The 16,664-nt window shown below is 36.8% G+C and overlaps 2 protein-coding genes and 1 long non-coding RNA gene across 9 annotated transcripts in view; 1 reads left to right on the plus strand and 2 right to left on the minus strand.

The window, feature by feature from the left end:
• B3GALT1 (beta-1,3-galactosyltransferase 1) overlaps positions 1 to 193 on the minus strand; it is a 195,447-nt gene extending 195,254 nt beyond the window's left edge. For all 7 annotated transcript variants that reach the window (XR_014898074.1, XR_014898071.1, XR_014898075.1 and 4 more), the window contains exon 1: positions 34 to 193. The gene's annotated coding sequence lies outside the window, so the exon portion shown is untranslated. The remainder of the gene's footprint in view (positions 1 to 33) is intronic.
• A 677-nt stretch (positions 194 to 870) lies between these two features.
• LOC146600630 (uncharacterized) lies at positions 871 to 9,078 on the plus strand. The gene is made up of 4 exons (XR_014898083.1): positions 871 to 1,013; positions 7,042 to 7,107; positions 8,670 to 8,745; positions 8,840 to 9,078. It is a non-coding gene; the product is annotated as an uncharacterized LOC146600630 (long non-coding RNA).
• Positions 9,079 to 13,404: 4,326 nt separating this feature from the next.
• XIRP2 (xin actin binding repeat containing 2) overlaps positions 13,405 to 16,664 on the minus strand; it is a 102,260-nt gene continuing 99,000 nt past the window's right edge. The window contains exons 9-10 of the mRNA XM_085323749.1: positions 14,472 to 14,605; positions 13,405 to 13,484 (exon numbers count right to left, since the gene is read on the minus strand). Of these exons, the coding sequence (XP_085179875.1) occupies positions 14,511 to 14,605 (95 nt within the window). The 3' untranslated portion in view covers positions 13,405 to 13,484; positions 14,472 to 14,510. The remainder of the gene's footprint in view (positions 13,485 to 14,471; positions 14,606 to 16,664) is intronic.

The raw sequence follows: 16,664 nt of genomic DNA on the forward strand, positions 1-16,664 counted from the left end.
CAGCCATCCGCCGTCCCCGCGGCCGGACCTTACCGGCCGCACTCGCCGCCCTCGCCTGCCTGGCCGCACGCTGRTCCGCGCCGGGCTGCCGCTGCCGCCCGCCTCCCCGCAGCCGGCATCACTGCTCCGCACCAGCCGCCGCGACGCCCGGCAGCAGCGCCCGCCTCGCGGGAGCGCAGCCCGGCGCCGGTGGGACTCGCCCTCTCTGACTGGCAACCGCCGGCAGCCTATCGCCGCCCGCGCAGCTCCGAGGAGGCGGGAAGGTGAGGCGGGCCGGGGCCAATCGGAGCTCGCCCCTGCKGCAGCGGCGTTTCCGGGAGGGGGGAGCGGCGGGTGGCGGGGGTCGCCGCGGGTGGCGAGGAGCTGGGATGCGCCCGTGGGCCCCGCGCCGGGGYCGGGCCGGCTGGGGCTGGGCTCTCGGTCTCGCTGGCACTTGCTGCAGCCCCGTTGGTGGCTGCTGGCAACGGCAACGGGTGTGGTGGGGCCAGCTTCTCTCGCCCTTCCTCAGCTGCTCCGGAAAACTGGAGAGGGGCTGAGGGCCGTTGTTTCAGGTGGAGAAACGTGTGTCGTCGTTTGTTTTGTTCGCACTAGCGTCAAACTTCACGGCGAGACGCTTTGTTTAAAGCGCAGCATCTCAATTGTTTAAAAAAAATGGTAAAGGGATTCAGTTTTTCTGTGGAATCTGTTCGGGCTGAAAACGTGCAGCCCGAAGCCCCGCAGGCGGCAGCGGGTACTGCCGCCGTCCTTTCCTGGGCTGCAGCGCCGTTAACGGCTGTAACGGCTGCAACCGCCTCCGCCGCGCGAGGAGAGCGCGCGCGGCCCCGCCCCGGCCCGGCCCGCCGCGCGCGCGGTGCCTGAGGGGAGCCGCTGCTCCTGGGGCTTTTCGCCCCCTGCCTGCGCTCCTCACCGGAGCAACTCCATAGTAAAGGAAACCGGTGGTTCATCGCTCTTGCGGAAAGCAGCGGGCGTAAAGAGCCGGAGAGTGTTGCAGTTGACAGAAAACACACGCTCAGGTAGTGGTGTCGCCGTGGAGCTGTGTAGTACGGTATTGCCATTGCTAGTAATAGGCCGTAAGCCTATTCAAACTAGTGAGTTTGAAAGGCCTCAGAGCTTGACAGGCTTGGTCTATCTGAACTCTTCTTGAYCTTCTAGCTTTTGTTTTGCTAGGTGTAGCTGTGACACCATTTTCTGTGATGGTCCGGGTGTCTAGCTAATTTATTTTACTTTTTTTTTATGTGGTACAATCATAGTCTTGCACATATAACAGTAACAAGTAGTTATTCTACGTAGAAAGCAGTGTTCAGGACTCTAACACAATGATGTAGTGTAGCGCTTTGGTGAATCTGGTGATAAGCAAGTGTTACATATTTATGTTAGTTACATCATATTGAACAAATTTATTGTTAAAGTTAGAATTGGATACTCTTTACAGTCAATGCCTTGCAGTTGTACCAGATGCTGGTACTCTCATCTGTGCTGAGTTCAGAACTGCCAGTGCTGTTAAAGGGCATGACTTTCAGGTTGTTTCCTTTCATAGCAACCTTTAAATGCAAATCTTATTCTGATGAGACTGATCCACTGCAGTAGTAGATTTCATTCCCTCCCAGTTTTCAGCTGTTTTCCTTTACTTTCTGGTAGCCTGTATGCATGTGTGTGAGGTACATTTGATTAATTATTTTTAAATGCATTATAATTTGCCACAACATTATTCAGCCTCATTTTCTAACTCTTTTGCTGATTACATGGATGTATATGAGAGTGATACAAATCACACAGTTACGTGGTGGGTGCTGTACAGGCAAATGAAAAAACAAGGTCCTTGACCCAAAGAGTTTTCTCACATTGTGTCTTCTAGAAAAGTGCATTCTGCATTATGATTTCACACTACATGAAGACATATTTCCTTCTTTTATTTTAAGATTTATCTACCATGTGTTATGTCATCTGAAGAGAATGAGTCTCTTCATAAACAGAGCAAGGCAACTTTTTTTTGCATGCTTGGTGAGTCCATCAGGATGTTTGTTTATCTGAAGTGATCAGTTGCAAGTACTGCTTCCATTTATATAGTGTCCTTCATAGCAATGTCACTAAGGAGAACATAATGGATATACTTAGAAGCATTTAAAGACTCCATAAATATATATCTCTCTGTGATTGCCTTGAGTGATATAAGGTAGGCCTTTTGTGTTGATTAAGGGGTGGTTATTYGGGCATGTTTTCTGATCCAAGCAGTTCTCCTTAGTATGCATGTGACCAGGAAAGAGAATGAACATCATTCTTTTTATTCATTGGTCCAGTCAATTTAAGGATTTTTTTGAATCTTTGCTTTTAATGTATTAGAGATTTTACTGTACTTTACACCATATTTTATTTTGTGGTGGATCATCTGTTTTGACAAACATTTACGCAATTCCATAAGAAATTAATTACAAAGAAATTAATCAAGCTCTGAACTAGATCAACCAAGAGAGAAGAGCCTTCAGATCACAGTTGGTGGCTGAATTCAGCTGGCAAAAATCAATATGGTTCTGTTTAATCATGATTAATGTTTTCACTTATTTTATAATTTTGCATGCAATTTTGTTTTTAAGGCTCTCAGGATAATCTGGCAATTGCTATTCATAAATCAGAGAGCTTGATCCTAATAAGGACCTGATTTGCTTACCAGCAAGGGAATATGACCGACAGAGAGGGTCATGATGTAACATTAGATTCCATTTTCTCCAGGATATGTCTATCAGAGGTCAGGATGCACATCCTCTGGGACTAGCACTGCAAAATGTTGGAATTTTCTTAACTGCATTATTTTATGATTGACACACAGGCATGGTGTTCTCACACTTATTTATAGTGAATAGCATCATAAGAAAAATTATTCCCATGTTTCTGTAGTGGTATCCACGGAGGTAAGGATATCTGCCTGAGAAAGGGCTGAGGACATTGCTGCTAGTATTTAATGAGAGTAAAAATAGAAGAACTGCATTAGGAATATTTTATCATATGTTTTTGATCATTGTCTGGAAGAAAAAGTTACATATAGTGTCAGCCCCAAAGAGTTGTGACTCCAGTACAAATAGAGAAATGATAAAATAAAAAATGGAGTGGATGGATAGAAGGAATGAAAACACGAAAGCGAAGCCACCAAATTATGAAGCAATTCCGTGGTACTGAGCTTGCTRGTTCTATATATACATAACTGATGTTACAGTAATTTGCTGATTGCTTGTGGTTCTATTTATGTATACATGAGTATCTATCTATTTATACACATACAGACATATGATATTCATGTATTACACGCATTAAAAGAACATTAAGTTTGAAAGTCAGAAAGCCTGAAGTCATGCTAGCTGATACGTTCTTTAATTATGTGATTGCAATACTGTTTTTCATAGGACTCTCAACTTATTCAGAGCACAGCATGGATGTTTCCTGATACTTGCCTAATTATTTAATGTTTTATTGAATTATTAAAAATATGACCTTAGACCTTATTTATTATAATCCCTACATATCTTCCAGCTGATGTAGCACTTCAGAAATAAGTCCTGATAAAAACATTCTCCTGGCTGTTTATTGCCAGAGCATGGTCTATACTGTAAAAAGTGAGATAGTGAAACTGAAAACTATATTGCAAATGTAGACAAAATATAACTATATCAAAATTGAGGCACTAGACTGATTTAGGTTTATTCTTAATAAAACAGCTGAAAAATATATTTTGGCATAAGCAGAATGCTATCCTCTTACCAAACGTTCTTTGTGGAAATGGAGGAAGTCTTTCTGGTAAACGCTTTAAAAAGAAATCATTCTAATTTCGTACACTGARAAAGCTTCAACCCAAATAGATAACACTAGATAAAATTATAATCAGTTGAAAACAACTTTTTTAAATTAAAAGTATGCAAGACTATTACTAGAATGGCATTACCTTTTCCTGTAATTAAGACAAATACATGACTCTGTGGGATAGAATAACACAGAGAWTTTAGCATTATGGATTAGCAGGGTAATATTACTCAGAGTAGGTGTGTGTCATTCACAGAAGTCATGCCAGATAGATACTCGTGCATTTTTTGCTACACTATAGCATTTTGTGATGGTTAAATAAGAATAATCCTAGGTACATTTTGAAAATTCTGGAATTTTGGGTCCTTCGGACATTTGWATCGTGTTCTCAACCCATTGGGAGAAAGCATTCCTAGTGGTATAAAGTCTGGAAGTTGAGAAAACGTAGTATTTTGGTACTGGACTTCAAAAAGTTTTCAAAACATTCAARTGGATTCAGATTTCCAGAATAACTCAGCAATCGACCATTGTAATTATATTTGGCATAGAGATATGTGTGTTTTCAGCGGWTGATTGAGTGACCATCAAAGATGCAAAATCAAGCATTCATAAGTTAGCAAATGGTAAAATTAAGGTTATCTGTTTGACCGTATTTCATGTCTCTGTGAATTATGGTTCATTTTTTTTTTWAATTATGATCACATAATAATGAACCAGTAACAATAAATGTGGTAATACAAACACACACGAAGAGAAGCAAGGTTCAGTAAAGTTGTAAGATGTGCAGAGCTTTATCCATTGGCTACCTTCTTTTGTGTAACCAAGGCTTCATATGGAAAAAAATTCTTAAGTTTTCAATGAATGTATGTTTAAAACTATTGGAGAAGATCTTGCTAATTCCACTCTGGTGCTGAATGAAAGTTTCTTCAATTTACATGCAAGTTGCTTATCATTTCAGATGGACTTTTTAGTCCGCCATTCTGCACAGGATACTGTACAAGCTAAATACTCTTAGTGACAGCAAAGAAATTCCCTGGTTTTGTGTTTCCAAATGGAACAGATCCAGATTGATGCCAATTAGTGTCTTATTCAGGGGTAATGTGAGTATCCAAACTTCTGCTGCAAACAAATACATATAAGGTTCCATATTACTGAGTGTCCTCTGTCAAGACACAGTAATAGTCTGATGACACTGAACATCCCCAGTGAAACAGCTGTTCCTTAGTGTGGTACCACAAGCATTTGCTAGACAGACCTGCAGTAACCACAGCAAATATTCTCCAAGAAGTTGAAAGACAAACAAAATGAGGTTAGTTTTTGCAACGTTAATGCAGAAGTTAAAAAWATATATATATTTTTTATTAGGGCAGCCATTTGCATATAAATAATTTGTTTTCRTTTATGCATAATTTATCTTAGGCATTTGGGAGACAGTGTGGATGGTCTTTTGCTTTGGATAAACGTGGTTCAGATCCTGAGAGTAATGATATAAACAGAAGGTATGATGCTCCTCAGTTCTGGAAATGGTGAGGAACTGGCAAAYAGAGATTATCCTCATGGCTCCTTTCACCTTTCCTTCACAACACTTGACCAGAATGATCTACTTCATCAAATGGAAATAGCCAGAGCACAGAAGTATGATACTCTTTATTGCTGTGTCACCTCTCTCTGTTGGATATATTGATGACATTTGTAGCTGATTGAAGAAAATGATTTAATTTCTAAGGTGTTGATGAAATGTCATCATGGAACAGAAGTGTCTGAAGACTTAATACCATCCTTACTGAATTCATTGGAAGCCATTCAGTAAAATTTTGTAGAGCTGGATTTTTATACAGAGGCTTTCACAAGTGAATTAAATTATTCCTATTCAAATTTTCCCCATTTTGCTGTCTTGCTGTCTACAGTGCACATATACTTTCTCTAACAAAAGTTTTCAGTACCAGTGCACTTTGCAGTATGTTATTTTATAACATTAGTATTTTCAAATATAGTTTACCATATATAGTTTGCCAAATATTCATATTGTAGTGTCTCCCTAGAACAGAAAAAGGTATTCYTGGTTGTTGTTATAATACTTTCTTTTGAAGAAAAAAGCTTTTGGCTTTACAGTCTGGCCCAAGAAGCTGAGTCTGTGTTGTTTCTGCTTTATGGTATACTGACAGCATGGATAGCTGACTGAGCCTGTTAAAGCTATTTTTCATTACCTTCTCTCCAGGCACATAAAAGCCAGTGTCCACTTTAGCAAAATAATTTCCCCAACCAAAGCCACCAGGACTCAATTTGTAGCCTTCAGTACAAGAGTACCACCCCAAAAAATTAGAACAGCAGTTTACAGAGGACAATAAAGSGAAAGGATTCCAAACATTCAGTATTTGAGAGTGTATACATGCTACTTCCCCTCTAATCTTGCTTTATGGAAAGATGTAGAAAACCCCTAAGATTGAACTGCAGATAAATCTTTTGTATACAGCTGTATGTACTGAATTCATAGCTTTCTATTTCTTGCTTTTTGTCTAATATCCTATAGAGCTTTTAACTGTGATCAGAGAAGCTGAAAGCATATTCTAAGAGACTATTACTTATAGTTATTCATTTATTATTTTAATACATGCAATAGTATTACAGTTAAGATGACATAATCTAAACAGATCTACCAAACTACATAAATGCAGTTTCCATCCCTCATGTAGAGCTATAGCTTCATTCACCCATARCTTTTTAACTGTTTCACCTTTTATACTGAAAAGTTATCTTTACATTTTGCTAACAGGTGATTTTCATCATGGAATAAAATRCTTGGTTAAAATTTTAGAGTAAAGTTGACTGGAAAAACAGCCTTCTTCCCTGTTTGGAATATGCAGTTTTTGTTGGGCAAAATGGCCCCTTTTGTAGGTACCTGTTCTGATTTGCTATCAGCATTGGTCACATGCATCATTACATCAGTCTRAAAGTGATTTTAAATGGCTATATATAGCAATGATTACAGTTTTGTGAGCCAAAAGCTAATGTGTTTCTGAAATTAGTTCTTATCAAGTAGATGTCCCTTTCAGGTTTTTCTAAGAAAAATATTTTTTATTTGACCAGATGTTGAACTTTTGAAAATTACCTGCTGCAGATGTATAGTAGATTTTTTTAAATCTGTTTTTAAAAAATTGTAATTTACTCAGTTAAAGAAAAGCACATTTGTAATATATTTGAAGACTTTACTCTCTCTGCTGTCTCACTACCACACTCTCCCCTCTTACGCAGGGAAGTAGAGAGGTGTTTCCAGTGCATTCCTTCCCCTCCTGGTGTAGCCCATAGGTCCATGGAGAGGTAAGTCTTTGAATTTTTCACATCCCTCCCTGAAGCAGTATACAGCTGCCTCAGTGTTGTTTAAGGACTATATTGAAAACTCTATTGTTATTAAGTTGTCATTTAGTGTTTCAGAAAGTCTAAAATCAACATCACTCTGCTTATGTTCTATTCCTATTTCAACGCACATCTTCTCTTTAAAACATTTTAAAATGCTTTTCATGTCAAAATCATCAAATGAATTCCAAATACAAGGTGAAACGTGGCTTGTGGAAGTCAATAAAGTTCACTCAAGGAATTTAACTTAGGGAGCTATTAATGGATGTGCTAAATCTTGAAAAGAGGCAAAGGTTTTAATCTGTCCCTTTTTGACTTCGTGTTTTTCTGTTTGTTGTGAGTGAACCCAGGGTGGTTAATGTTTTTGCAGTTATACTTAACGGTAGGAGGTATACTTGACTCAAGTGACCCAAATCTTACACAAGTAATTCTGATAATTATCCTGTGCCTTGAAAATAAGAGCTGAACTATAATTATTTATGGGAGAGACATTGCAAGAAATGTTGCTTTGTGTTAGAATAAGGAGATCCTTAGCGTATGTTTTTAATGTCCATGCTGAGCACAATGTCTTTTAAGATACTAAAGTGGATGTGCCTATTAATATGTATGGAGATAAATGCTTGGCAGAAAACAGACAAGGTAAGCATACTTTTTGCAGTAATGAAGTATTCGCCTTCAGGAGCCCCTTCACCCAGTAGTCCACTTCAGCAGTRTGGTAAGAGTGTTATTTAGGTCTCTCTACAGCTTTGAGGATGCCCCTGACTCTAGTAAGATTCCAAAGGGATCAGCTGATAGACTATAKCTATAAAAACAATTTAAGTAGCTCTATTTAAGTCTTCCTGCCAATTATGTTAATGAAGTTGCAAAGGGACTGCAAGTCTATAAGTCTATAAAGTCTAGGCCTGATCCAACAATGCAGAAGCTCCTTAACAAGACATTAAATCAGGCTCTTTAATCTCTCTAATTGGTGYTTTTCAGTATAGAGGAATACTGAACCCTGCTGTGTTCTAAAAGCAGTAGCATATCTTCACTAGATGATAATACCTAGTGAAAATAGACCTGTGGGATCGCAAATCTCTACTAAGGATGCAGTGAAGTTTAATTTCACTGCTGCTTGTCAGTGCTGTTTTGCTATCATGTTGCAATTACAAAAAATAATTGAAATACCAAAAATATTACTATTATTTGCTACAGTGCTTGCCTGCARCTGTCTTGGAAATGGATCTGCCCCATTCCTAGGTCCTGATGGATATCCTGCCCAAGAGGTAAAGGATGAAGCTTAGTACTGGTCAGAGGAAGTTACCTTCCTGGGAGAATAGGAGTTTCAATACAATGATCCCTCTCAAGAGCCATCACACCTCTCCTCACACAGTGGGGCTTTTACAAACTGATGACTCATTACTTTAATGTAGATACTTAAACTTAGAAGGCCTAAAGGAAGGCCTAAGCTTAGAGATGTTAAAACTCAAAATGACAACTTCCTCTCACAAAATGTATAGCATTTATGGATGCTGTTCCTTTTAAAGCCATCAAGACCAGCAGAAGCTGCTGTAAATCTCTGTGGTTTCCCTGAAGTGCATCGGCTATGAGGCTTTTTGCCAGGTAAGGAGCTAGTATTCGTTTAGCATTTAATWTAAAGAAAATCTGTAAGGCTGCTTTCTTCTAACTGCAACTTTTATCCCAATCTCGCTTTCAGCTGCTTTATGCATTCATAACTAGAGTGTGACTTCAGTGAGGGTGATGTATAGAGACACTAAGATGACTCAGGCATCTCCTGCCTATCTCCTCTCTCTTTTGCCTTCTGTGCAAAAAGGGAGCAAGACACATCCACATCTCAGTGAGTTAGAACCTCATCTTGTCTCTGATGACTCCCACTTCAAGGTCTTGACTGAAGTTATAAAGAACTCTTCATTTTGCATTTTTTTTTCCTAGGGGAAAGGGGATAATTTACATTCTTTTATAATTCTTGATTACCCATGGCTGTTAGCTTTCTAAAACAGGTTTGCATGGTGCCACCCTTATGATTTGTATTAGAATTCCAGTATGATATGATGGAAAACTTGGCTTGTGTTTTAGAGAAGTAATCACATGATATCATTTAATTTTTTTTTTGATATTCATCCTCACTACTAGAGACAAGAAAATGTGCAGCCACTGAGATAGTGTAAAGCTAATGAATCTAGTAGAGGAAGGCTCTGTCTGTGTTCCATGCTAAGCAGAATCCTGATCACAGGATAGCTGGGGAGGCTAGCCCCATGTGCTATGTCATTTGTATATGTTGATTCCATGCATTATTCTCTCTGAATAAATATTTCCCTATGCTATTTCATTAAATCCTTTATTTGAGTCTCTTGCTGGCCAAAGCGAACWTACTTTTTCTTTGAATTATTTTTGGTGTTGTCCTTCTTTTGTTTAGCAGAAACAGGAAGTTTGGTATTTCATAAGGTTATTTTCTAATATAGGTATCTTTTTAAGTGTAAATAAATGAGTTTTTATTATAATTGATGTCTTTCACTCCTCTAACTTGTAGCATACAAGTTTAATTTGATCAGAGTATGCCAGAGAATTAAAATTGGCACAAGACCATAGTACAAAGATTGTAACTTTTTTAGCTTTTTACTTGAACATGATCTTTCACATGATCACACCTATGTATGCGCATGTAGACACACATATATCACTTCACCCTCATGAGATTGTTCTCTATTCATAACTGATGTTGTCAAAACTGACCTTATTTCTAATAAATGATAATGGGGAAAGGTGAAGATTTGAAACATTAATCCATTTGGAGCTCTAAATATTTTAGACAAATTCCATCATTTTTTAAAAGTTTGTATTTTCTGAGAAATATTTTGTTGTTTTAGGAGCAATTTTGTGTTGATACTATTTTTAGTTACTTTAGTAACTCAAAGAAAGAAAAGTCATTTAGTTTTATTTATAGATCTTCTGGGTTTTTATAATTTATCATAACTGAATTATGAGAGAAAGAGAAATCAAAAGATATCTTGCCAAAATTATTTTAAAATGTCTAGCTAAATGCTAATATCTTTGGTGAGAATTTTCTCAWACAAACTTTAATGAATGTAGTGAGTGACTGTGTGTAAGAGTTTTCAGGAAAACAAACTAAGTAAGGTAAGTGGGAAGCCTGTAAGATTTCTGTCATTAAATTGAATAGAGTAGGAATTTCTCTTGTTCTTTTGTTTGTATGTACCTGTCAGCAGGTTCACTTCACTATGATCTATAGACTAATGCCTTTTTACAAGGTTATTTAACACAGTGGTATCTGAGTGCCTTCTGTGAAAGCTGATATACTTCTGGTAACATTTATTTTAAAAGAGCTTTCCTATACTTTTTACATTGCTTGAGAGTACTACAGAGGAGTAAAGCCTGATGCATGAAGAGGAAGATTTACTCTTCAAAGTATTCTTGTGAAAGAGGAATAGTGTATCCAGCTTTTCTGCCTGCATATTCCATGTAGGTGTTTCTATATAGATGAAGAGTCATAAGCAGATATMCCACCCACCCACAATCACATTCCTTTGGGCAACGTGTTCTACTGTAGCAGGTATTTTGTTCTGGAAATCTGCACAGTAATTTCTTAAGCATTTCAATGTCAGCGTATCCTAACTGTAACTTATTCCAAACAGCTGTCTCTGTCAGATGGTTTAGAAATAACTTTGAAAACCGTATTTTCRTTTTCCTTTACTTTCACTCTGATAAGCTTAGATTAAAGTAATTTTAGCATGGAGAATTTCACAAACTGTTTAAGGAAAACCATGTGTGTATATTCATTAAAAAAAAACTTCACAAAATACGTGTTGTGAAGTGCTTTTTTATTATGCATTGTCAACAGTTAAATGATATGTTGCTGTTTCATGCAAGCTAGAATAATGTTAAGAGAGCAAATAGATAGTAATCCAACAGTGCTAAATCTGCAAAAGTTATTACAAGTTTAAATATGAAATTGGGAAGCTGCTTCAGTTAAAATGATTTTGAATTAGTTATTAAAACAATCACTGATCTTAGTTGCCCAGTTTTCCCAAATCTTGAGTATTGTTCGTGTTCTGTGATGCTCTTTTTTTATGCTRTTTGCTTTAAAATTTACACACTTGTTTTTCTGTCATGCAATAAAATGCCATAGTAATTCTAGAAATATAGCAAAACAGTACTACTTGCCAACCAGTTTTGGTTACTATTCGTCACTAGTCTATTTCAAGCTACCTACTGCATGATATCGCCATAATAATAATAATAATAATAATAATAATAACCATCTAGTATAAACTAACAAAACAAATGTAAATAAAATGTCATGGAGCAACAGCTCATTTAGTTATGATAATAATAATAAATGAAAAAAATAGTTGTGGAAGTACTTTTTATCATTTTGTGCACACCAGGTGCTTCACCTCTTAATGATAAGGAATAAAATTGAATTACTATGTTGCAGAAGGACAGTCATATTGTTTCTTGCAACATAGAAATACAAGTTGTTTTCATAACTTGAGAAAAATGAGAAAAAGTGCTCATTTTTACCTCTTACTTGCTGTAAATGTAAACTAAGTATGTAAAATCTGAGTAATTGACAGTATATAATACAAATCTTCATATACAATCTCTGGATATTTAATCCTTTAAGAAGGACTATAAAAWAACTGGGCTGAATAAATGCCTAAACCATTAAGTGCAGACATAAATAACATTTTATCACATGGGACAAGTGTTGCTTTATCACGTAGCTGTTTTATTCATTTTCATCATATAATCTATTCCTTTTAATTTGCTCTTCTACAGTGAGCTGTTCATACTTAACTTTCTCTCCTTGGGRTGATGGAACAGCTGAATGTTTTGAGCTCAGTAAATCTGAACTTGTGCTTATGTCATTCTCTGACACTTTGATTATTTCATCTTCTTGACAGACATTAATATCATTCAGTTTCAGATCATAATTCCCATGTTCTTTTGAATATGGGCTGGAAGAATTTTTAGTTACGTCTACAGAATCTAATAGACCAACATTTAAAACCAGACTGTCTTTATTAAGAAAAGAAGATGTTTTAACAGTGTCAGATAAAATAGTGTTTATATTTTTGTCATGTTCTGATTCTTCCCCACTGCATACCAACTCTGTATCAATAGGGAATGTTGTATTAGTGGCCTCCTTTAAAACTAACGTGGTACTRGTACAAGACTTCTGACAAATACCATCTTTATTGAATTGTCCAAGACTATTAGAGATAACAGCATCCATATCTTTGGAGTTCTGTTCATCCAGGGAAACAGTTAAAGTATCAATAGAATAGCTCTCTTGAGATTCATATAACTCAAATATTTCTTCGTTTCCAGACTGATTTTCCAGCTTTTCAAATGCATGCTGAGATGCAGTGAAAATTTCATGGCTTAATTTTGTCATTGGGTTAGACATAGCTGAGAGARATGCTTCCTGGCTACAAATGTTCATGTGTGAAAAAGTGGTGTAATTATTATTATTATTGGTATTATTATTGAAGCTGAATGATTTATGATTCTTTTGTACTGTTTCATCATCAATGTTAGTAACTTGTACAGCTTCTACATCACAAGTTTCATTATCTTTTTTCTCTCGCTCCTTCTCAACACTCTGCACACCTTCATTAATATCCTTAACCCTTTTCTCCCTAATCTGTGATCCTCCTGTTTTATTTGGCTTATCTTGCACATACTCAGTTTCCTCTTTTTTCTTATTCCCTACTTCATTTATCTTTCTTTCACAGACACTTGTAGCCTCTTTTTCAGACACAGAGCTAAAAGATGAGTGTTGATTTTGTTGTGCATCTGCAATGTCATTTTTTTTTTGCTCTTTCAGATCACTCTGGACATTTTCTTCCTGAAGTTCCTTTTTATTTCCCAGAGATTTATTTGCATGTAAACTAGAATTGTCRTGAGCAAAACCTTCGGGGGGCCACCTTGGCTTATTCACCTTAGCTATTTCTTCAATAGAAAATGTTTTCTTAGGCATTGCATCATCTGTTGAGGGAGGCCACGTAACTTTTAATTTACCTCTTTCTGTGGATTTTTTCAGTTGATCGTCCAGAATCTCAGGATGGATACGTTCAATACCTGAGTACAAGCCTTGATGAATTTCTGTTACTGGTTTAGGTTTGACAAGTGTACCATTAACGGGAGTTATTTCTTCAGCATGAATATTGCCAACTGAGCTACCTTGATCTTTAGAATTCCATAATTCTTTATGTTGCTTGTGTCCAAAACCTTCATCGTAATTTCCTTTAGATTTGAAAAGTTGCTTAAAATGAGGTTTACAGTATATCTGTCCATGGAGAGATGCATAATTTCCCAAGCTGCCAAAGAGAAAAAAAATGTTTTACACTTCTAGAAATCATAAATCTATCATGAATTTGACACTTTACTTGGTTTTTCAAGTACCCCTACGTGACAGCATGTATAAAGAAAGAAGGAGTAAAAAGAGATTCAATATTCAATACTCAAATTCAATATACTGCACAATTCTAAACAGAAAAAAMCACAGTATTTAAAACTTATATTTGCAAATTGCCATACAATTTCAAAACTAATCAGTTTCTTGAAGGAGAAGAATCATGCTTTTGTGATTTTAGGGAGAACATAAACTTATTCAGAGAATCACACAACATAATAGGAATGTTCTACCGTACTTTGGGGCTGTTTTTTTTCCCCTTCATAGCATTGAAAATTGAAGCCTTTATTTTTCTATGAAATAGGAGAAAATATGTTGTACAGTGCCAGTTTTCTATAGCCTTTGTACAGAACTGTAAGCCACACTTGTGTTTAGTTAGGTTTGAATTCTGCTCCCAAATGAAGTCAAGGAAATTTGTGTAATTAACCTCAGAGGTCTTAAGATAAGAACTGCTGGTCTTTCCAGTGTGATAATCACAACAATAAATGTTACATTTCATATAAAGGTTGCGAGAGTGCTTTGCTAAAGCAGTGGAGTGTCATTGTTCATTTTATGAGAAGTGGCCTACATTCAGATGTCTTAAATTCTAACCAAATTTCTGGGTCTCATGATTCCTGTTTGTGAGCACTCCTSAAGGTCTACAGTAGCCAGTAGGAAGAAATATTATGCATTAGAATTCAGAAGGTACTTGGATTAAGCTTTTCTTTCAAAAATTTAAAGGATTTGTTCCAAGACACAGAAGTCAGTAGCAGAGAAGAGAAGGGGATTCCAGATCACTTCCCAGTCAACCCAACATCCTATAGGCTGAATAGCCCAGTTGAAAATAACATCACCAGCTTTATTTATATTCAGATGCAGATTTTCTATGAATGAACATGCAGTTAGTTCTTACCTTAATTTACTGCCACAGTGGTGACAGCGGAAACATGATTTATGAAAATTCTGCTTGTCTGCAACTAGGCATTCCATTGGATAAACTCTCTGTTGACAAAGCGTGCATATTTCCTTTTCTTGAAGCTGCAGWTTCTAGAATCAAATATTAAAAAGTTATGTTATGGATATTAAAAAGGCTGTAGCCAAATACTACGATTTAGTTTTATCAGTCCATGTTAAATATGTTTTGCTACACTCAGAGTGGTGGTCTTTGTCTATTTTTGCCATTTTAATTTTGAGATCTGATTGTTTCATTGATTTTCAAGATTGAGTTAGCTACAGTCACAATGTGAGCTAACTATATCAAAGCCTTTCTTTTATGAAACGTAATTAATTATAAAGGAAAGTAGTTTTCTCTAAACTACAAAGCATACGTAGAAGGTTTATTCTATATCAGTAAGGGGCAGAAGAGAGGAGGAGATAGTGGACAATCAGTTGGGCTATGCTGCTGTTCTGTCTTAATTTATGAGTTCCTTTGAAAACTGTACTAGCAGGCACATACAAAGAGTGGATCAAATAGCTGTTGAAATAGATACATCTTCACTGACACCAGCAGAGAAAAGCCTGATGACATCAGTAGAAAATTTGGTCCGTTACAGCATTGTATCTATTTTCAGTTTGTCTGCTAATATTGATTTTGTAGCAATTCATAAATCAAGACAGAAAAGTGGTGTTGATTTTATAACTACAGCTCTAGTTACCACATATCTCTACTATCCTTAATGAGAGCTGAGAAAAATATTGAAAGAGAAATCAGGTATCTTCAAAATAATCTAGAACTTGTAAAAAGAATATCCACTATCAAAAACAAACCAAAAAGCCCAAAAGAATTCTTGATCATGAAATAGAAATCTTGAAATTTAGCTTCAGTTTATTTCCCAAATGGACCAGATATTGAATTCTAACCAACATTTTTACATGTCTCCTAGTTGTCTAAGCGCAGATTTTGTTGTTGTTGAGATTGGTTGTGGCAGCTAACCATAAAAATTCACTTAAATTAATATTCTTAGGTACGGAAGTATTTTGAGTGTAAATAGGGAGAAAAGAAAAGAATCAAGCTTTGTGATAGTATGGAATGATATAAGGTAATTGGGGAAGACAAAAAAGAAGGTAGATGTCTCCTGGAAAACTGAAAACTGTCTTACTAGTTCACTGTTAGACTTTAGTTGGATAGCTGGTTGTGCCTGTTGCACCTTGAAAGGCGACAGTCAATAGAGAAGCAAAGCAAAGAAAAAGAGGGATTATTGAAGTGGAAGTGTAAAGATCACTTTGTTGGGGTTTGGGGAGGTTTGTCCCACAGGAACTTCCAGGATTGAATAGTGGAACCAAATACTCATCTTCATGAAAATTAATCATGTGAACAGTTCTAGGAAATCATTTGAGATAAGGCTGGTCTATTATTTAAAATAATCAGTATTTGTCAGATAGAAGAGATCCAAAATGACACCTAATGGCTTGATCCTACAGGAAACTGAGTATTTCTACTACTACTGGGTATTTCTACTGACTTTAAAGATCTTAACGTGAACTCTATACTTAACATCTTTTGCTAGACCACAGTCGGACTGTTCATTTTACAGGATCACAAGTTATTCATGCTTAACTCTGCTTTTATCTTCTAGCATGAGCTCAGGTAGCATCCTTCTTTTCACAGAGCACAGAACTGGGGACCCAAAGGCAAGCTTGCTATTTAAAAGTTATGCAGGTAAGGCACTAATTAGCTTTTTTCTGCCATTTTCATTACTGGTTAAGCATCTGTATTCTGTTCATGTATTGCAAATGGCTAATTCAAAACTATGGTGACATCTAGTTTTCCCACAGGATCCCATCCATATTGAGAGCTCAGAATAGATGCACAARGGAAAAATAATGTTTATCAAGTAACAGCAAGTGTATTATTTTCTAATTTTCGAGTGCTTTTGTAATCTAAATACTATTTTAATATCATTTTTCATATAATACATGCACCRTGAGAAAAAAGTATATGTTCTATTTTCAGATATTTCAATAGGAAAAAAATAAACAGGCTCAGTTTTTTTGAAGGGAATTCAGTGACTTTGGCTCAGCTCCTTAGTGATGCTCTACTCAGGCTTCAGATAATATGTGGGTTTGCTAACTTAATTCAGARTAGGGCTGTATCAATAGGTAAAAA

The sequence above is a fragment of the Rhea americana genome, unplaced genomic scaffold (genome assembly GCF_003343005.1).
Source record: "Rhea americana isolate MKP2758 unplaced genomic scaffold, rheAme1 scaffold_12, whole genome shotgun sequence".
NCBI lineage: Eukaryota > Metazoa > Chordata > Aves > Rheiformes > Rheidae > Rhea > Rhea americana.